This window comes from Phoenix dactylifera, chromosome 9 (genome assembly GCF_009389715.1).
Source record: "Phoenix dactylifera cultivar Barhee BC4 chromosome 9, palm_55x_up_171113_PBpolish2nd_filt_p, whole genome shotgun sequence".
NCBI classification, from domain to species: Eukaryota; Viridiplantae; Streptophyta; class Magnoliopsida; order Arecales; family Arecaceae; genus Phoenix; species Phoenix dactylifera.
Window position 1 is genome coordinate 14,531,379 of NC_052400.1, and position 21,140 is coordinate 14,552,518.

General features: G+C 36.7%; 3 protein-coding genes across 4 annotated transcripts; 1 reads left to right on the forward strand and 2 right to left on the reverse strand.

Annotated features, from left to right (window-relative positions):
• The first annotated feature begins 1,945 nt into the window (after nucleotides 1–1,945).
• Nucleotides 1,946–11,475, forward strand: LOC103718993 (signal peptidase complex subunit 3A-like). The gene is made up of 6 exons (XM_008808034.4): nucleotides 1,946–2,303; nucleotides 3,780–3,827; nucleotides 7,580–7,642; nucleotides 9,318–9,371; nucleotides 10,412–10,498; nucleotides 10,728–11,475. The coding sequence occupies exons 1-6, from the start codon at nucleotides 2,178–2,180 to the stop codon at nucleotides 10,851–10,853; spliced, it is 504 nt and encodes a 167-aa protein (XP_008806256.1). The 5' UTR covers nucleotides 1,946–2,177; the 3' UTR covers nucleotides 10,854–11,475.
• Nucleotides 11,476–12,757: 1,282 nt separating this feature from the next.
• LOC103719017 (tetraketide alpha-pyrone reductase 2-like) lies at nucleotides 12,758–15,157 on the reverse strand. Of its 2 annotated transcripts, none has more exons than XM_039130144.1 (6): nucleotides 14,948–15,157; nucleotides 14,701–14,873; nucleotides 14,259–14,447; nucleotides 13,822–13,984; nucleotides 13,420–13,609; nucleotides 12,758–13,314 (listed from the first exon to the last, which is right to left on the reverse strand). In XM_039130144.1, exons 1-6 carry the CDS (start codon nucleotides 15,051–15,053, stop codon nucleotides 13,152–13,154), a joined length of 984 nt encoding a protein of 327 aa, XP_038986072.1. In that variant the 5' UTR covers nucleotides 15,054–15,157; the 3' UTR covers nucleotides 12,758–13,151. The 2 variants fall into 2 exon arrangements, with proteins under 2 accessions (XP_038986072.1, XP_038986073.1); XM_039130145.1 differs by having other exon boundaries at nucleotides 12,758–13,309; nucleotides 14,948–15,153.
• A 4,096-nt stretch (nucleotides 15,158–19,253) lies between these two features.
• On the reverse strand, nucleotides 19,254–20,693 carry LOC103718994 (transcription factor MYB8-like). Its single transcript, XM_008808035.3, has 3 exons — nucleotides 20,514–20,693; nucleotides 20,273–20,402; nucleotides 19,254–20,054 (listed from the first exon to the last, which is right to left on the reverse strand). Exons 1-3 carry the CDS (start codon nucleotides 20,650–20,652, stop codon nucleotides 19,598–19,600), a joined length of 726 nt encoding a protein of 241 aa, XP_008806257.1. The 5' UTR covers nucleotides 20,653–20,693; the 3' UTR covers nucleotides 19,254–19,597.
• Between the last annotated feature and the right edge of the window lie 447 nt (nucleotides 20,694–21,140).

Consider the following 21,140-nt stretch of genomic DNA (forward strand, 5'->3'; position numbering starts at 1 on the left):
ATGCAAAAATGGACCTAAGTTTTGGCATTCAACTAGTATATTTATATTGGTTTTTCCATCTACTAGGAAAAAATGGGTTCTCTAAGAATGTACACAACCTTTTGATTTGTATCAAGATTTATTTTACCAGTCGCAATTAGCTGGTTGGATTGGATCAAGTTCAGGGTGATCTGAGCTTATATATTAAAGTCTATATGGCTTAACCCGAACCAGAGGTGACCTACCAGTGGGTCAGATATGCCTGACCCAAACCCAACCCACAACCAACTTGCTAACACATAGCTAACCTGCTAACCTAGTTAAGGTCCAAGCCCATTCAATTTTGGCATTGTGTTAAATGGTCATGCCTGATCTAGTTAGAAATTGGATCTATTGCTAGCGGCATGTTCCATTGCCGCTAATGGATATTTGGACTTTGGAAAACAATTCAAAAATTCAGTTATCCTGTTTTAATTAGACTTGTTGGGCAATCAAAAGTGCTAGATTTAGGCCCAGTTTGGCAGAGCTTCCAGTGGGTCAGAAAGTATTTTCTGACTATCCAAAACTATTTTTAGATGAAATATGAGTGTTTGATAAAAAAAGGAAAAAACTATTTTAGCTTTACTAGAAAGCTATAAATATTTACTTGGAAAAAACTCCAAAATGGAGCGTCTTCGAAAAAGTACTTTTTGCACACGTCGAAAGCTGTTTTAGATTTATAATTTCTTTAGACCAAAATACTCATGATAAATCATATAATTACAGAAAGTGTCTCTTTATATCATAATGCATGAAAAATATTATATTAATAAAATATTAATATATAATGATAATATTTATATCAAAAATATTCTATTATACTATAAATATAATATAATATTATATTATATCATGTAATATTGATATGCTATATTATATAATATCGAATTATGTTATATTATTATGCTATAGTATACAATATTATATTAACTATATTAGAATAATGTTATATTACATTATAGTAATATTATACTATATCATATTTTTTTGTATGAATATATATTGTATTTTATTATGCTCTGTTGTATAATACTATGTAATATCTTGTATGGTTATTTTGCTATACCAATAGTACTTTCTCAGTTTTTAGTCAAACACATATTAAAGTTTCACGGCACTTCAAAAATATAGTTAATAAACAATAAATAGCTACTTAAAAAAAAAAAGCTCTACTTCAAAATGTTCTATTTATAAAAGCTCTAGTACCAACAGATTTGCCAAACAGAGCCTTAATGATAAACTATGTTGTACAACTGAACATGGTGACTAGGCGGATCATGGATTTCTTACCTTAGTAGATGGAGATGGTGCGCCTAATCCGAGTACAAACTGGTCCTTTAAGTTTATCTACAGCAGGCAGGGTCTGCTACAATTATCCAGACATGTTGATGTATACAATTCATTCATCACAGCCGGCCAACAGCTCCAGCGATCGCGGCTATAGAAAATTCTACAAGAACCGAACCTATTGGTCCTTTGTGTCTGTCCAAACTCCAAACCTATAAGTAGAAAAACATCTATATTTTTTTTTTATATATAAGATTTAGATTGAAAAAAAGTTTGATCGATAAAGCTATATTAAAATAATTTATAAAATTAGCAGAAAATTCAATCAAGCTTGCTTGATAATCCAAAGAGGCTCTAGGCGTTTTATTGCGCTGGAGAGACGTACCAAGTCGGATCGGTGATAAGGCTCTGAATCCGAAGGCTATCAGGGTTCTTTTAGCCAAAAAAAGGCTATCAGGGTTCCCGGTGCATCTTTTGTAAAAAAAGAATATATATCTTTTTTTTTCACGATATATAGATGATTGGATCGTATCCCATACAGATCTTAAAAGCATTTCAAATTTCTTTATTCCCTCATCTGCACAGATCTCGAAGCAGTCACTAGGTGATTTAACGGTGGATTCGCGCGAAGGACGTGCAGGAAAGTTACGACCTCTGTCCGGGCTCTCATCGGCCCAACTAGACGGGGGTGTCACGAGGCGTCGAAAGATTTATCCATGTGTCACTCCATTCCGTTACACGGTCTCCTCCTTCCTCCGATCCTCTCAACTGCGTGCACATCGTAGCTCTGAAGACAGGATCGGGTCGGCGAAGCTTTGTCTCTTTCTGTTCTTTCTTTCTAACGTCAAAGGGGAAGGGGGTGAGAAAGAGAGATGCATTCGTTCGTGTACCGGCTGAATACCTTGGTCACCTTCGCCGCCGTCCTCCTCGCGATGCTGTGCGCCGCCGCCTCCTTGCTCGACGCCTTCAACTCCCCGACCGTCCACGCCCACGCCGAGGTCAACCATCCAATCCTCTATCTTTGCCCCTTTAATTAACCTAGACCTTGATTCCAATTCCAAATTGAAATATTTTGTTTTTTTTTTTTTGTTAGAGGAGTGCCGTTCTGTTCCTCTCCCTTAATCTCCATTTAATTGTCTGTGGCAAGGGTTTCTGAGTCTATGATGAGTTGTGAAATTGCTGCCTTGGTTATTCACTAAGAATGCCTTGATATGTAGTACAGTATCATAATATCTTGTTACTTTACAACTTCTTAAATTGATGCACATGCTTTTCTACAACAAAATGCTTTTGGTTAGATAGCGAGAATTCCTAAAATCCAAGAAATCATGGAATTGGAACTCTAATTCCCCCCCCCCCCCCCCCCCCCCCCCGCTTCTCAAATTGTCTTTTTTTTTTGTATCTTTGAGCTTTCTCAAATTAACAAAAACACATGTCCGCCTAGCACCCAAAAACATAGATATGTAAATTTAAGGAAGTGGTAGAAGCGTTAAGTTGAAATTAAAATCGTTCAAAAATAGTCACTAGTACTGTCATAGAATTATATTTTTTTTCTCAGGATGTGATTTTGCTCTATTATGAAGTTGAAAGGAGAGTTTTCCAAAGAATCTGAACCCAATGCTTGCTAGAATTTAAGATTGAAGGCATCAATTCAATGCAGGCTAGAAGGAATCAATGAAGAATTCCCACTCAACTCAAGCTGCTATCATTATCCTAATAAGTGGTTGTTTTGCGTCCATGCCCATAGGAAGAATACCAATCTCACCAGCCTTTTTTTAAATAACATGAATTATCATAGGGATGATTTTGGTTGCATGGAGTTTGTTTGCATTATAGGGTTTATTTTGGATGCCCAAGAACACACGTGTTGTGTTTTCCTCATGGGTGCAAACTGTGGTCATTTTGTTTAATCGAGGGATGGTTGCATAGGAAATGAACAGCATAGAGGATTGGGGATGCCATTGATTCTGCAATCTCAAGATTCTTCGGATACTACTAACAACCCTTTTAATTGGATTGTCATATCATGTGTGTGGATTTTGCCTGGCAGAGAGAGAAGATATGGCATGAGAGAGACGAGATAAATGGGAGCAAAAGAGTGGATTTTGCTTGCATTGCACGTACTAATGCAATTCCTCTTATTTTATAGATTTGGTGATCGCTAATTAAGGGGTCAGAAAAGACTAAATGCCCTTATATGTTGATCAGTTACTAGGCAGCCCTCATATTTAAGTGCACGAATCATGCGCAATCACAACAAGCCCTCATATCCTCAAGCCTTAATCACAATTAGCAAGTATATGCCTGGATCTGCCAAACCTCTTCTGTTATGGTTCTTATATTGCATTGTTTTTTGTCATTTTCTCTTTAATAACAATTACTTCCCTAGAGGATAAGTACTGCTCAGTGTAGATTATAAAGATGCTAGGTCTTACCATCCGTAAGTACATAATCACCTCTTCTTTCTCTTTCAGGTCATCAAGATTAATCGATTTCGAAAACAGTTGAGTGGAAACGATGAGGTTAGGCTTTTTTTTTTTCATTTGATGTGCTATTGCTATCTCTATCTTAGAAATAAGTGAGAACACATCTTTGATCAGCAATTACAATCTTTTCAGTTGGTCAATTGCATATTTTGTCTGCATTTTTTGTCATTAGATGACGTAGAAGATCATAATATCTGTTACCTATTTATCTACTATGCTGTTACCTTTTTCTATTTGTATAATATACTCTCACAAAAATACATTTGCTCATTTGGGAACTTGTGCTGTGTGTTTTGACGGCTAATGATCATAATGCTCATGATTCCAAAATTGAATATATATATATATATATATATATATATATATATATATATATATATATATATATATATATATATATATGTGCTTATGTACTTTGCTTTGGTAAAATGTCTGTCAAATTTTGACTGTGTTTTTGTTGCATTTATTAACATGCAATGGCCCAATTTTTTTTCCTGAAGATACTTGGTAATTCAGAGCACAATTCCGGTATTTTCTGAAAGTAATTTGCAACAAATACACATTTAATAATCTTTTTGTCATGGCTGTGTTTAGTCTTATGATCCATTTTACCTACTTTGACTGCAAGATTCTCATCTTTCTTCTGTCCCAGATGCATTTCCTTTTAAACACTTATCACAGACATATTTCCTTTTAAACACTTAAATCACAAATAAAATACAATTAACATAAGGTTCAAAATTTATGTCTCGTCAGAAACAATTTTTTTCACACTTATTTTACTTAATATATCCTTTACTGGCAACACTGTCAGACAATACCTCTAATGTTCTGCAAGCACCAAAGTTTTTCTTAGACTAATAATGAATTTCATTTTCTGAAACAGAACTTTAAGGATACATCATGATGTTTACTTGTTCTATCCTTGTTCTCTTTTCTTGAAAATAACACTTTAAGAGAATGAAGAAGAGGCGAAGAAGGAAATATATAATAAATGATTGCAACCATGACATTGATGCTGGTTATTGAGTCACATTGGTTTTAGAAGAGGGGGGTGGGGGGGGGGGGGGGTGTTTACAAATGCAACCCAAATCTCATTGCATTCCCTTTATACGGCTAGTATATGTAGTTGGGCTGCATATGGGCTGAAAAGATGGTTTGCTGAGCACCATATGGATCCATATGTAGTAGGATTAAATATTTTGGGGCTGCATGTGCATCCTACTTGTTATTGCATGACCATATATGTGGCTTTTAGCACTGTATATCATGAGGTTGGCCACTGATTGCTAGCCAATGCAAAACGGGGCATGTTGATGGTTGGGTTAGATGGGGGTTTTAGATAAATCAGGTATCTGTATATCAATAATGTCAATATGTTATATGCTATAATTATAACTTAAGAATTAAACACTAAGTAATAAGCACAAATTGCTGGATGTTATTGTTATTGATATTGCCATTATTTATAAAATATTACTATTATTATTAAATAAAAATATTTATTCTTTTTTAGATATTTGAAGCACTAACTGCATATGCAGCATGCATAACGTGTGTGCTTTGTCCGTTGACTGCCTGTATATTGTAGCTACCTTGTGAAACATGGACTTGCCAACATAGTTAAGTGCGGGTTACCTAAAAAAAAGAACTCTTTAAGCCACTCTCAAATAGCCTATCCATGCTTAAACTTCAATTTTGTTATAACTGCCTTTACTCGTCTAATTATTTTTTGACGTGAACTTGAGCTGTTCACTGGCAGCTCCTTTTTTTGACTTTCAAAAGCCCAAAGTCCCCTTTTTGTCCTTTACATCTAACAAAACAGTTGAGATGTATTCTTCCTTGTATAAAATAAATCTGTATCTAATAAGCAAATTTAGAAATTAGAATTTCTTTACTTAAAATTAACTAAATATAGTTTTGGCATTTTATTTGTATTGCTAGCTTTAACATGAACGTGCTACTTAAGATTGACTCACTCGTTTGGCAGTAGTCTGTGCATGATAGTATAATTTTCTTTAAACTTCTTGCTAACTTGGATTTTTGGCGTGGCCTTCCAACTACTGGCTCCTTAACTTGCTTTTGTTTCTGGTCTCCCTCTTTTCATAACCACACAAAGAATAAAATCTAAATCCTTTACCATGATGCATATCATTCTTATCCTTAAATTGTTTTTCTTTCTTTTGCTACCTCTTTTGATAACCACTCTAAGAATAGAAACTAAATTCTTCACCATGGCGCACACGTGTTTGTTGTCCTTCTGCAATTTTTTTTGCATTTGGCTCTGTAAATGTGAGTTCAATGGTATTCATGCTTAGTTTTGAACTTATTGAAAAATGCAGACTGAGATTGATGGATCATATAAATCAGTCCAGATTAATCCATAGTCTATCCAAGATTCGCCAGATAGCTGACTGCCCATCATCTTAGTGAAATTTTGACATGCTATACATTCCTCAGAATCTAATCCTTTTTTACCAAATATCTGAGAAAGACCTGCTGCAATCTAGAAGCCATCTATTGGTATTATTCCACTTAGTGCCTTGTTTTAGTTTACGGGAGTAACATCCTTAGGCATATTAGAAGGGTTTTTTTTTTTGTCACAAAGCGAAACATGCTCAAATGTGGACTTATGTGGAGCTTACTTTCCAGTCCACGTTTTTGGAGCTTTCAGTTTTCATCCCCTAAAACTTTTGCTAGAAAGTTCAAGACAGTTTAACTGCTATCAACAGCAAAAGACATGCACAAATCATATTATTGTGACATCTAAATACAAACATGATAAACAAGATAAAGAAAATATAAACTATAATTGTTATCAAATTTATTCTCATTGTTGATCAAAGAAGTGGATTTAAAATCATGGCCTTTTTTTGCAGTAAAAGAGGAAACTTTTTTTGTTTGTGATTTACAAAAAAAAGGTTCTACAAAACAATTGTTTGGCCTTATGCCATGTGTTTAGACTGTATTTGGCAGCTTCAGATGTGATCTCTTGGGCTTTGGGGAGATCATCCAAATGCATTCTGTCTCATGCTTCCTGCGATTAAGTGCCAACCCATCAACACATTCCAGCATGGAAACATCTAGTATCATGGAACATGTCTTTGGGAATGTATTGCCCCTGTTCTGATTTACGCATTCTTGCATGTGTCATGAATGCAAGCGAACCATCTAGCATTGGAAGCTTGTCTATAACAAGTTTCTTCCTAGCCTTCATGCAAAGGGTACACCCATGGGTATTACACGATGGCGAAGCTTGATAGTTATGTCTTTTGATATGTTTACTTAATATTCTTGGACCAAGGCATAGCACTATAGCTTAACAAGATATCAAATACGCAACAAAATAAATAATGGCATAATCAAAAAGTAAAAATTATCCTGTCATTATCTTAATTTCTAACAGAAGGAAGAAACACATATAAAGAGGTTCGCCCCCTGATCTCTACTTTGTTCCCCTCTTGAATTGTATGTGGCAATGTAGAGTTTTATTCCTAAATTCTAAGGTCACCATTGGCTCAATATGTGAGTCCATGACTTCCTTGCGTATTTGACCTTATTGCATGTTCTGTCCTTATGGAAATGCTGAGATTATTTGATAAATTATCTTGACCTTGAACATTCATTTTGGATTGCTCTCTCTCTCTCTCTAATATATTATATCTGTGTGTATGTATACTTTTGGTTTCATGTTGCCTTAGCATGTGCCTTATCTTCTCAGTTATTCAGATACATATAACTATGAGATGCACAGGAAGTAGTATTCTGAAACGGTTACTATCTGGCAGGTAAGCTTGGCCCTGAACATTTCTATGGACTTGCGATCACTGTTTACATGGAACACAAAGCAGGTATTTTTGCAAGTTGTTCTTATAGTTTCACTGTTTACATATAACACGAGATTCAAGATTCATCTTCTAATATTTTAATATTTATAGCAAGTGCTATAAACGTGTTTTATAATGCTCTTCTGGTGGTCCACACCATTGTTGTGTATAGATAGATTAAGAGTTCTGGGTCCTTTGCTTCTTTATGTGTAAATTTTCATGACCATAAGCACAATGTATCCCTCCATCCTTCAAATTATTTTCTTGGTAGTTCTAATTATGGTACAAAGTCTGCTTATATTCTACTTAACATTCTATAATTTTATGCCTGTAATAGTCAACTATTTGCAAGATGACTTTGAACTCATATCTCTATGCTTTTGCTTGATGGGTAACACTTATTCTGTCATTAGCTTTGAAATCAATCAAGCTATGCCAAAATTTGCTTTTGTTGAAAGCTTTAAGTTTGATGTCACCATTGATCCTTAATCTTCTTCTTGAGGCTCAAAGTTTGAGAACAGTGTTTGAGATTTTTATGTCTTCTTTTCTTGAACAATCTATCATACTTTAAAAAGCCCCATATAGATGAATTCAACATCACAATTAGTTATTAGGTTATATATTGTTTTTGAGGACTCTAACTTGAAGAGCAGGTATTAGAAAGTTGAAACGGTGCAAATTTCTTCTAGCTGGCTATAGTCACAATATACAATTTGGAATTGTCAATCAGGTCATACATATAGCACATTATATTTGAGTCTGTGGCATGCTTACATGGACAAATACAGATGTTTCATGCAGTTCATGTTTGTCAAATAGAAGTCACAGTAGACATTAGAAATATGAGGTATGTGGTCTTCATAATAAAGAGGACAAGCAATAGTTTGTATATAAGAAAGCAATCAGGTGTTTTGACTGTTATAGTAAACAAGTAGCAGCTGATACTTATGTGCATTGCTTGTAAAAATCTCAATTATTTGCTATTTGTATGACATTCTGATTAGCACACGGGAGAGCGATAGGAGTCACATACATGATACACTTGAAGATTAAGAGGCTTACGATATGAGAAGAAATGGTGGGTTGCAATACTCATTCGGTTGACAGGGACAATAGCCCTAAGGCGCATTCATTATAATGGTAAGAATACCATATATGTTGTACAAGTTGAAAGATTGATTAGATAATATGTTCGAGAGTATTGATTTTAATAATACTCGATCATACATAGTCATGATTTAATCTAGTTTTAAGGTTCTTAGCTGATTTTTATTGGGCTTGATGCAATACCGCTGATCTTTTGGACTAATTTTAAGTGGTAAAACATATTATCATGGCTGGGAAAACCTTAGGGTATCCTGGTCATTCAGCTATCTGTTAGTGCTTAATCTAATAAGACATGAATAGGACAGAAAACTGCAAGACTGAAGACATCAGATCAGACCAGACATCTGCTTTCTTTTCATTCTTGTGCTTTCTTCTAGGTCATTTCCTCTTCATTCTTCTAATTCATACTTTCTGTTTGTTCTTTCAGTCTTTTAAAAGATATATTTTCTTGCTTATTTCTTCGTGGTTGTGGATGTTATTATGTGATCTAAGGCTTCTTTTAGAGATGTAATGTCTTTCTTGTTAATCTATCCCAAGGTTTTGATCATATATACGCTGCTCTGACCACCTATGTATTTTGATTTATATGCAGGTTTTTATCTTTCTGGCTGCCGAGTATGAAACTTCAAAAAATTCCCTAAATCAGGTAGGCCGTTAATTACGGCTCTTGCAGCAACTGCTGTCAACATTAATATTGTTGTTGTGCTCACTTTTATGGTTTGGTTTGCTTGTCAGTCTATAATATGTTGTAGGAAATTTGTGACCATTCCAGATATTGATAAATATACATGAAGATCATAATCTTGTAAATATCTCTTTTTTTTTTAAGTTCTTTTTGGACTCTACACATGCATATTGGTTTGCTACCATCCCCATTAATAATATCGGACTCCTACCTTCTCTTCATTTTTCGGTTAGTATGTTAGAAGAGCTTTTAGACATGTGATTGGAATTTTAGAGTTATTCCTGGGTTGCTTACTAAAATCCATGGAGTCACTTGGTAACTTTATTGTCAACTCATCATGTTTTCATTGAATTAGCCACTGCTTTCTGTTTGTTTTTTACTTATTAATAATGACCATTTTGGCTACAATCAACTTTGCAAAAAATCCAAAAATTGTATGGCTCCTGTTCTCTTCTTTGAATCCATTACTAGAATAATAATATTCAATGTTTTAAGGTATGTTTAATATTACCATTTTCCTTGAATCTCAGCTACCAAAGCAGGGGTCTGAATTTGTGTTTGTTTCTGGTATTATTCAATGTCCTTGCTCTTTGAAAAACCTAAACCATGAACCAGTCAATGTTCCTTGTGAAAGTTAATGCTGACATATGAGCTAGAAGCTTAGTCAGTGTGACCCCTCAGAGTCGTTCTCATTGTCCGGAATTTTAGCATGGTTTAAATTGGGAGAAATCAAGTAAAAGTTATTATGAGAATTAAAAAGTCGGGAAATATAGCCTTTATATTGTGTTAGGTTGTGGAAACCGCAGATGTGTGGATTCAGTGGTCCAGGCTAATAATTTGATTATAATAGTAGACATGTTATCAGGGTAATGTTGCTTCCACCATTACATAACTGGGACACTTCTTCCATCATCATTTTGTGCTGTTGTATGCACTATGGTGTTACACAGGTTCTTACTGAAGAGCATTTCATATTGATTTTTCTGTTGTCCATTGTTCAGATTTCGCTATGGGATCATATAGTGCCTGATAAGGACCACGCAAAGTTCCAAGCACAGGTTGCCAACAAATATCCCCTAATTGATCAGGCAAGTTTCCTTAGAATCCGCACCTCCGTAAGTACTCACAGTGCAAAATTGTAAAAAGGAAGTATATTTCAGAGTACTCAGTTTGATTGATATTTTATAAAATAATGGTCTCTTTTGATTGAAATGAAAAATATCAAAAATGCAATGGACAGATTTCTTAGACTACATAATACTTTATATCGTAAGATTATATATCAAGAACCTAATGGTTTACATTTATTTTGTCCAGGGAAGCAACCTTCATGGTAAGAAAGTTGAACTTGCTCTCCACTGGCATGTTATGCCCAGGACAGGTAGAATGATTCAAGATAAGATGGCCGTGTCCAGTTTCTATCTACCTGGGACATATACATAGTTTATAGCATGTCCCATTGATCACTGATTGTCAGTGATAGTTCACGGGTACCATAGTCAAATTTTAGGTGAACTTCTATTTAAATATATTTTTTCCTAATGCCTATTGTTTTCTTTCTTGAAATCAATTTTGTTGCATCCCTTGAATAGAAACATTAATGATTATCAATGGTCTCGTGTATTACATCAAAGATGGGTACTTCAATTCCTTCTTTTTCCGTTGTCGCTAATAAGAGGAAGTGCTTTATAACTCTAATAGCGGACAAGTGCGGAAAAGATGAAAAAGTGTCCCATGCCACCTTCTGTCTTTGCCCTAAGAACCGTCTTCCCCTGTATGGAGCCACCGTCGTTCATCCTTGCTCATAATTTTTGCGGAGGCTTTGTTAAGTGCTAAATTTTTTTTCTCCGTGTCAGTAAATTGCAAGCAGTACTCATCACTCTGCCAAAGAAAAGACTTTTTATACATCATACACACACATACATATATTGATGGTTACAAACTTATATAAACTGATCTCACTCTTAGAAGTTTGTTTAATATACTGCAACTATGTACTTATTTGTGATGGTACTGTTAATGAATGAAAAGCAGCTCTCCGAATGGAAGAGGTGGTGGCCTAAAACTGTTAATTGTCTGACAAAGCCAATCCTCTTTTTACCTGAAAAAATAATGAAAAATAAAAGTTCAATGCTTTCCCTGGAGATTGTGTTCGATAAACCCAATATATGGGAATAGAACTTGCATGTTTGAATCAGATCTTTTTCTTGCTTCTTCTGATTTCTCTTGTGACCCCATGATCGGTCCATTCTCCTAAACCTCTCAATATTGCACATGTTTCTGTACCAAGTTCATGGTGAAGGATTTGGGCTATTTGTTTGATCATGTTAGTATATTGATATTGAGACGATTATTTCTTTTCATTTATTTCTACATGTGTTTCAATGTTCAATTATATGACTTGATATTTTCAGGAAATTAGATTTGCAATGACTTGTGGACCAGATTATCCCTTAGTCTTTTGGCTTAAGTGGTAAAATAGATCTTAGCTATCATGTTCCTCTGAAATGGAAGTGCTACCTAACCTAATGGGCTTGTCAGGAATCAATGTTGATGCAAATCACCATTATTCGAAATCAAAGTACAGGGGATAATGTTCCATACAGAGCCACAAAAGTCTTAGATGTGACTCGATATCAGACTTTTACGTAATGTTGAATCTTTTTCGAGATAATCTTATTTAATCTTGTTTGAAGTCATTGTTAAACTACTCCTCTAAAAGGATTCATAAAATTTGTAAGGAGACATCATGCGTTCAAGTTGACTGGTAGAGTCAAGGCCTAACTTTTGACTCTGAGCACTCAATTTGGTTAGAATAACTGATACTGGTTGCAATTTCTACCACAGAATCTGGATAGATATGAAAGGTTCCGCAACTTTTGATCCTTAATTTGGGAGTAGGTAATTCTGACCCCAATTTTCAATGCAGTTCTGTGCCTAAAACCCAGGCAGATGTACTGCAAAACTACTAATATGAAAAGGTGTTGGCAAGGTGTGAAGAAAGAAATGGACAATGCAATGCTGTGTTATATAGGGAGATACCATGAAGTATTAGCCATCAATCGAGCGGTGAAGGGTTTTTTTTTTTTTCTTTTTGTTGTTGTTGCTCTTTCGAAGAGATTATTATCACTATCATAAACCTACCAATGTTCTTTTCCAGTTTCCAAGATCCAAGACTTTTTTTTGACGAAAAAAGGGATCTAGGACATTTACTCTGTATTTCTTTTCTAATTATTTGAAGTAGGTGGTTGTTTTGTATTTGTATGTATGTCTTCCAGTTCCACTTTTTCTCCTCAGAGATTATCACCATGCTAAACCTACCAATGTTGTCTCAAAGATCCAAGACATTTTAGTAGCCAAAAACGATCTAAGACATTTTTTTATATCCAAAAACGATCTAAGACATGTACTCTGTATTTTTTCTATAATTTTAAAAAGAAGACATTTCTTCGACTGTGGAAATACCCAGCACTTTAATAACGCGGATTTGGTCTAAAGCTCGAATTTGGCTTTCCAAAATAAAAAGTGCACCATGAATCCTGACACCGCCTACGACTTCCGAGATCATAAGTTCCAGCCAAAGCGTTGTTGTCTGACCTCCGGAGATGGTAGATCGAGCAGAGAAATCCATCTTTAGTCACAGAAAATTCTTGACGCTAATGGAGTAGATCAAAACAATCAAAACATCTTAAATTGATATAGATATAGCACATATTGCTGTTCCCAAGTGTCGGATGGCCTTCAACAACGAAGAGCTTCACAAGAATCCCTTCTCTTGGAGACTCTTGACGCACTCATCAAGCATCTGGGGGATAGTCTTGAAAGGCGGCATCCCGAGGTCCCTGATCTTAGTGGTATCCATGCTGTGGGGGTTGTCCTCTCCATGCTCATCGCCACGCCTAAACTTTCCACAGATCCAGCAACACCATGTCAAGAAAGCAGAATCTCTAACAAGAGAGAGAGAGAGAGAGAGAGCTCAAAAAGCAGAAAACAAAAAAGGAATTCTCACTTGTTGGGGATTGGATAGGATGGATATTTGGCTCTCAGCATCTCCACAATCTCGGACCAATCAGCTACGCTGCCTGAACAAATGAGCCTTCCTGAGGCTCTGCTCTCCTCCATTGCCAAAATGTGGCCGAGGACCGCATCATCAATGTGCACGAATCCCCCCTTCCTGTTAGGATAACAAGGGCGCTCTCCTGCTTGCCGATTTTTGATGGACAAGAAGAGCAAACGTGTGTGTGACATTTATGACTTCATTTGATTAATATAATTAAAACAACTGGACATATTACATATATATATATATATATATATATATATATATATAGAGAGAGAGAGAGAGAGAGAGAGAGAGAGAGAGAGAGAGAGAGAGAGAGAGAGGCCTTGGATTTGGACTATAATGCTTCACCTTTTATGATGGATAGTAGCGTTTTGAGGGTGCTTGTGGGCTGTGGCGTAAGCAACGTCCCTACAACAAAAGATGGGAGCACAACCACAAGACTAATGCCATATTCCTTTGCCAGTTGCCATGCCTCTTTCTCAGCCAGCGTCTTAGCGTAAGCATACCACATCTGCCATTCAGCCCAAAATCCAAATCAAATCTAGCATGCTGCTCGATCTCCAAGTTGCTACACAGCAAGTGGCGAAAATAATAATAATATTAATTCCTACCCTACCAATAACGCAGAATACCAGAGGCCGGTGCAAAGATCTTTTCCATCTTACTCAACTTCAAGAATTGTTCTTGAATCGAAGCATTTTTATTGATGTAAAGAATTGCTAGAGCCTGATGGTCTTTTGAACTCATTAAAAAGAAATGAAAGGTAGATAGATTGAGAGGATTACGTTGTATCTTTTGCAGTACTCGAGGTCACTCCAGTGCGACTCGTCGAGCGGGGAGGCGGCAGTCACATCGTCTCGATACCTGAGTGCCGCGCAGGAGGAGGTGAGCACGACACGCCGGACCGAGTTTGCTTTAGAGCAGGAGTTGAGCACATTTGCTGTGCCTCTAATGGCTGGATCAATCAGAGCTTCCTGCAAAACATTTTAATATATATATATATATATATATATATATATATATATATATATATATATATATATATATATCATATCTATTATTAAGCGATTTTTTGAGGTAAGTTCATGCATAGTTCAGAGAATATTGTTGTCATGATGCGCAGATAAGGAACTAAAGATTTGGCCTATGACGTGAGTAATTCTGATCATGGATAAGAAACACAACAGCTAAATGATGATGCCCGTATGCTAGCTGGAACCCTGCTACCTGAATGTTTTGGCCAGGGAGAGCATACACTGGGCTCGCCGTGTGGAAGACGCCATCAGCTCCGTCCACGGCCTCATCGAAGCTTCCTTCAACCAACAGATCAGCCTTCACCAACCTGAGCCTCTCCTTGGCTCCATCAAAGCTCCATAAGAAGCCAACCTTGGCCTCATCCCCTTGAGAAGAAACCAAAGAAAGTTGAGCTTTTAATTAGTCCAATATAATTGAGACATAGCAGGGCCCTAACTACCTGGATCTCTGACGGTGGCCCGGACTGTGTGGCCTTTGGCCAGCAGTGCTCTAACGAGGTGAGAGGCTATGAAGCCCGTCCCCCCGGTCACGCAATACTCCGGCATCTACCCGCTGCTTCCTCCTTCACTCTTTTTCGAGGAAGTTCTTTCTTTCTTTCTTTACACTTTGTGCACTCTTCCACTCTCGGTCTTCTCGATCTCTCCAGTCTCCGCTCACAGTAGTCGGTTAATTATTGGCGTAGTTTTTCTGACATGTCACTATCATAATATATTTTTTTGTTGTTATCATTTCTCCTTCCTTTTTCTTTGCAAAAGGCCCCACAGAGGTATTGGATGCATCGACTATCATAAACTTTGCAAGTCAATTACTGCAAAGCCTTCCTTGGTACCAACATTTTCTTGGAAAAAGTGCTTCCCTGAAGACTCGATTTATATAATAAATTGATGGCTTCACACGTGTATCTACAAGATTTGCCGGCCAAAATAAATCTCCCGATAACATGATAGTTCGGTTTAGCTCCAAGAAGTTGAGTGCCTCTTGGTGGGACTAGAAGAATCCCTTTACGTACCAACTACACTATTGCCCGTAGTTTGTGGAATGCCATCAAAATTCAATGAAACGGAAATGGTCATACTTTGGACCGGTTGGAAGTGAAGAAAATTTCAGCCTCCTGGAAGAAAGTGGGAGACTAACATTGTGCAGCTCTGTATTAAAAAATCTTAAAAAAAGAAATGCAAGAATCTTCACTAAGAAGATCTTCTCCGTTTACGCAACTCTTTTAAAAATATTGTACACTTTCCACAGTTGGCGGCACTTGTATTCTAAATAGAATAGATCGTCATGAGAAGCTATGGTGCAGCTTTGTAACCTTGACGCACAATTTAGCAGACTGAATTTTACTAGCTTCTTTTTGTATTCTGCAGGCTTCTTTTCTTTTTTTTCTTTTGTTCATAACCATTTCCTATACATAACTTCTTCTATTAATAAATAGGGAGAAGCTTCCTCCTTCCTCCAATTCTTTTTCACAAAAAAAAGAAGATTAGAAGGGTCCCAACTCTTTATATAAAGCCGTAAATGCTCCAAATTTTTATCTTATGAAACATGCAATGCCCTAAGTAAGGCTATAGCTTCAGCTTCCCCTACATTTTCTGTCATTATTGCTTTTGAAGATGCAGTGTGCTGCATGGATGTAATTCTCGCTTTGTCCTCGTGTTAAATGGGATTTTTTTATTCTGTTAAAGACAAAAAGAGCCCATGGCGACCATATTTCATTTAATTTGGATCTGATGCTGAATTTTTGACTACCGGGGATTTGTCCAAGGAAACATTTATTGTCATCCCCAAGTCAACGCACTCATACTGATAATGAAATAAATCAAAATACTACTTATAAATTTTTTCCGAGATGTACGTAGCATATATTGCCGTTTTCGAGTGTTAGATCGTTGCCATGGTGGATTTCAAGGATCTCACAGAAATCGCCGCTCTTGGGAAAACTTGATGCAGTTGTCAAACATCTAGGCAATAATTTTGAAGGGTGGCAACCCTAGCTTGCTAATCTTATTCATCTTGAAGCTGTGTGGGTTGTTCGTGGTAATGCAAGATCTATCCCTTGTATGTTCAAGATCTTTTTTCATTTCTCCTTCTCTTTTGTTCACACATTTTCTTTGCAGTGGCCTTTGTAAGGTGTTGTTATTTTGGCGTAATAGTTCATGATTTTGATGATCTCTTATAGCTTTTTTACTCTTTTACTATCATTTTTTTAAGGAAGGATAAAAGATGAAGTATGAGTTATTTATCTCAAATTAGTGTTTATATTTTTAATGTGAATAGAAAGTTGATTTACATTAAATTTAACTCTATTTACCGGCCTTCTAGTTCTCATATTTAATCCTAGAAAACTATGGCTGCCAAGCTTCCGAACCAATAAGATGGCTTACTATCTAAAACTACGTTTATAATAAGTTATTAGACAAGTACTTTTGCTTTTTCCTTTAGTCGTATTCACTTATCCCATCACTTGGTATCAGATTCTAGTAAACCATGCTTTAAACACCAAAATGGAGCTAGAAAAGAATACCCATCTGTCTAACATTTGAAGTAATGTGCATATAGATTTGCCCAGTCATGTTCAAGACAACGATCGAAGAGGAGCTAATTTCTCTCAAAAGGAAGATAGGTATAGGAGTTAAGAAAATCGGGAAAAGGCTATGGCCTCATAGGAAGGAGAAATTATATCCTAAACCACGTGCACCACATCACTTGCTCAAATTCCATTTGAATCCTTCTTTCGCATGCAACCCAAATTCCTTTTATGGAATCTTGGCGGTGCGTCGTTTGCACCCTAAAATGTTGTGCAATGCAAACGAACAACCATCCAACGAGATGCCTTACATGCCATATACGATACGTTACTATCGATAGCTACTCTTCTGATGATAGCTATCAAGTGTTGCACAGTATTCTGCGATGCATAAGGTCCTAGGTCTTGACATATCCATCCTATCATGCTGTGCCATTGTCTATGGTTCCTTGTCGAGTAGAGCAGTGGAACTCATTAGCAAGAAAATCCTGTCCAAAACTCCTCAAATCCAATGATTGCTGTGAATTGCATTGGTACGTCATTAATCATCGGACATGTGAGTTTAGAAGGGCCATTGGATCCACCCCGTGAGGGTTCTCTAGACGCACGCAATTTGTGAACTCTTCTTGTTATTATTATTATTTTTTTTTGTTGATGATGATAAGGGAGGCTGAGCTGCCTCAAAGACTTCTAAGGCACCTATCAAGGGTGTCTATCAAAACTATGTTTTTTATTTGTTGTTGGGCCCCGGGTGGGGGAGGCTCCTGTAGAAAAGGATTTACGCAAGTTGGGTCTCCAAACGAGCTGAGAGAACCATTGAGCTGGTTGTGTAATCCTATATGTGTATGAGAGACGTCGAGCTTGTGCTTTGCCTAGTCAATTTATATATGACTGAATTAAATAAATAATTATTAGTATCCTTTTTTTATAGTTATTATATGTAATAATTCTGGTTTATATTTAGTTCTTAGATACTAATATAAATATCTTTCAGCTATAATGTTGATATCTCACTGTAGAATAAAATATAGAAGATTTCTAGCTGGCTTTGGATATAACTCTTTTGCGAACGACTCAAGATTGGCTTGACTAAAATCAAACTAAGATTGAGCTAGGCTTACCTTACTTAAGCTTGACTTCTTTACATTCTTAAAGACAACATCCAGGATCTTGTTTTTATTTTTCAAAAATATCACTTAAGTGCCTTCAGCTAGGATATTTCGTAGAAATATTAGAATAATTATGCATATTGTACATCATGGAAACATCTCCTAGAGATTTGCCCGAAAGACCAACTAGTACTTAGACTGTAGCCTAGTATATATACCCGGACCCAATCTTCGATCTCATTAGGCATCATATAGAATTTTATTAAAGATCAAATGTCTAGGTGCTAATGCCTTAACATGGACGATCGGCATTAATGCTTTCGAAGCCTAATATCTAGGACATCTCCATTGGTGGCAGATGCTAGCATGAATAGAGAATATTGCAGTTTATTTCAACTAAGATGGAATGCCAGAAAATTTGAAAAAGATATAATTCAACATCGATGGACAAATAGATTAGACATTTAAGTTTCAGTCACGATATAAAAATAAGACTAATTATTAATAATGCATTTTTTAATATTTAACTATAAAATATTAAAGATTGTATAAGAAAGGTCGGAAAATCGGATGCGACGTATGTTACCATTTTCCGGAGATACAAATACCAATTTGTATATGGATGTTGATGCAAATATAAACTGACATATCGGAAACCTTGATACACATAATAGAATTCCGATATACTAGGATGCTGTTTTGTAAGAAATTAAACATGTACATTCCATTTTTTTTAAAAAAAAAGAAAAGAAATTTTTTTTGGAACTCAATGAGGCGGAAAAGGTGGTGTTGATTTTGATACACAGTAGAGGAATCACTTGCTCCTTTGTTTGACTACCATTTTCTTCAGTTCTAACACAAGTATTATTTTAGTCTTCTACATGTATATACTTAGTCTCGTTTTTGCATTCATATGTACTAGTTTCTTGACATATATAGTTATATCTTTACACACTTCTGTGCAGGGTTAAACATATATAAAATGGCTATGAAATCTAAGGGTTAAAATAATTATATATAGTTATTGAAGTTCAATATAATTTGTTTTGATAAATTAGAATTCAACTCATAGTTAAGCTTTCTTGATTTTTACAACTTGGGCATCTATTTAACATAATTTCCATCTTTTTATCTATGATTTGGACCAGCATTGGCAACTTGAATGGTGTACATGCATATTAAAATGCAAAGGGTTCTTCTGTAAATTTGGAATATCTTACTGATATGCCAAAAATCTATGACTGCATCATGGAAACAAACAGTCTGCACTGCCATATCCATTTCGTTTCCCTCTCTTAGCCTTCCCAAATCTTAATACAAGCACAAGATTAGCCTTAGAAAAGAACCATGCTCTCGCTTCCATGATAGCTAGGTTTCAGAACAATAAAGGATCTCTCCCCTTACCCACTTTAATACCCTAATATTCAACACTAATCCAACATCAAGCATTATCAGGTTATCTAAAGAGGAGGAGCGTATGGTTGGTTGCATTCCCTAGGTCTGACGGTGCCTCCAACTCTGCTGATTCTTGGTTCCACTCCGTAAGTGTAGTAGATGGAGAAGGAACGGACATGGTAGGATCAAGGTTCAAGTCGGGCAGCACGTTGGTGTTGTCCTCCAGGCTGCTCGCAGAATCTTTTTTCGGTGGGAGGCAGCTCGCAGTATCAGACAACCGATCATTGTCCGTCGTCGAGATCAAGGGCCGCCATTCCTTACGTTCATGGTTCACAGGTCCACCTACCAAGGTTTCGTTCCCTGAGCTTTGTGGCCGGTGGAGAGAGAGGGTCTGGCTGACATGGTGGTTGTTGGGATCAATCCCCATATTTATGAGCTTCCTCCTCAGATGAGAATTCCAGTAATTCTTCACCTCATTATCTGTTCGTCCAGGCAGCCTTCCAGCTATCAATGACCACCTAAAGCCAAAAAATAGATAAGCAATCCACGATAAGCGTACTTCTCATAACTTCCGAACATGGTTATATATATATATATATATATATATATATATATATATATATATATATATATATATCCATATGCACATACACAAGAGTAGAAATCCTTAATTTCTACAAATTCATTGGTACTAGAAAGTATATATTACTGGTTCTTCATTGAAAGCTAAGCGTACCGGTTGCCAAGAAGAGCATGGAGCTTAATGATGAGGTCCTCTTCATCCTCTGAGAAGTTCCCTCTCTTGATATTGGGCTGTAGGTAGTTGATCCATCGAAGCCTACAACTCTTACCGCACCGAAGTAGTCCTAAGAAAAGAATCTAGAAACAATTATTCAAGGAACCAATGCAATCACTCATAACACTCTTCTTTTTTTAGCAAGATCAGTCATGATACTCAGACTTGTGGTGTGTAACACCTGCAGCCTTGGGGAGAGATCTCCAAGAACCTTCTCCATGGGCGCGGATGTAGTCAATGAGCTTCTTATCCTCCTCCTTCGACCATGCTCCCTTGTTGGTGTCTTGCTTATCGCAACAAGGCTTCCTCATTGTCCTCATTGTTGTGTGTGCGAGAGAGAGAGAGAGAGAGAGAGAGAGGTGTCGAGGAGAGGGCAATGGGGAAGAATATATAGTAGAGATTCTGGGGGTCTAAAGAAATGGGAGGGCTGAGAAGGAGTTGACTATTGGCCAGAAGAATGGTGGTTTGGGATCGGGGGGTGTGAGGGAAAGTGTGGCCTGTTAGTTGCGGTTGGAAGTCGTGGTATTGTTACATTTGCTACGACCGCTAGCAAAAAAGTAGCCAACCTGTCGACGTGAGATTTCTTCCAGAATGGTGATAGAAGCTGGTTGGTCACGCGCTCCCTCTCTGACCGATAGCTTTCCATCCCCATGCACCCCTCTCTCATCGATCCTTTGTGCGCCCACGGATCAGCTTGAAACTTCAATTAAAGTGCTGTTCGACATTTAGCCGTCCAAGATATGAGATCTTTTTGGGCTCCTATTCTGCTCCTAGAGCGTCTCGCTTGGTGTTCTTCACCTAGAAGGCC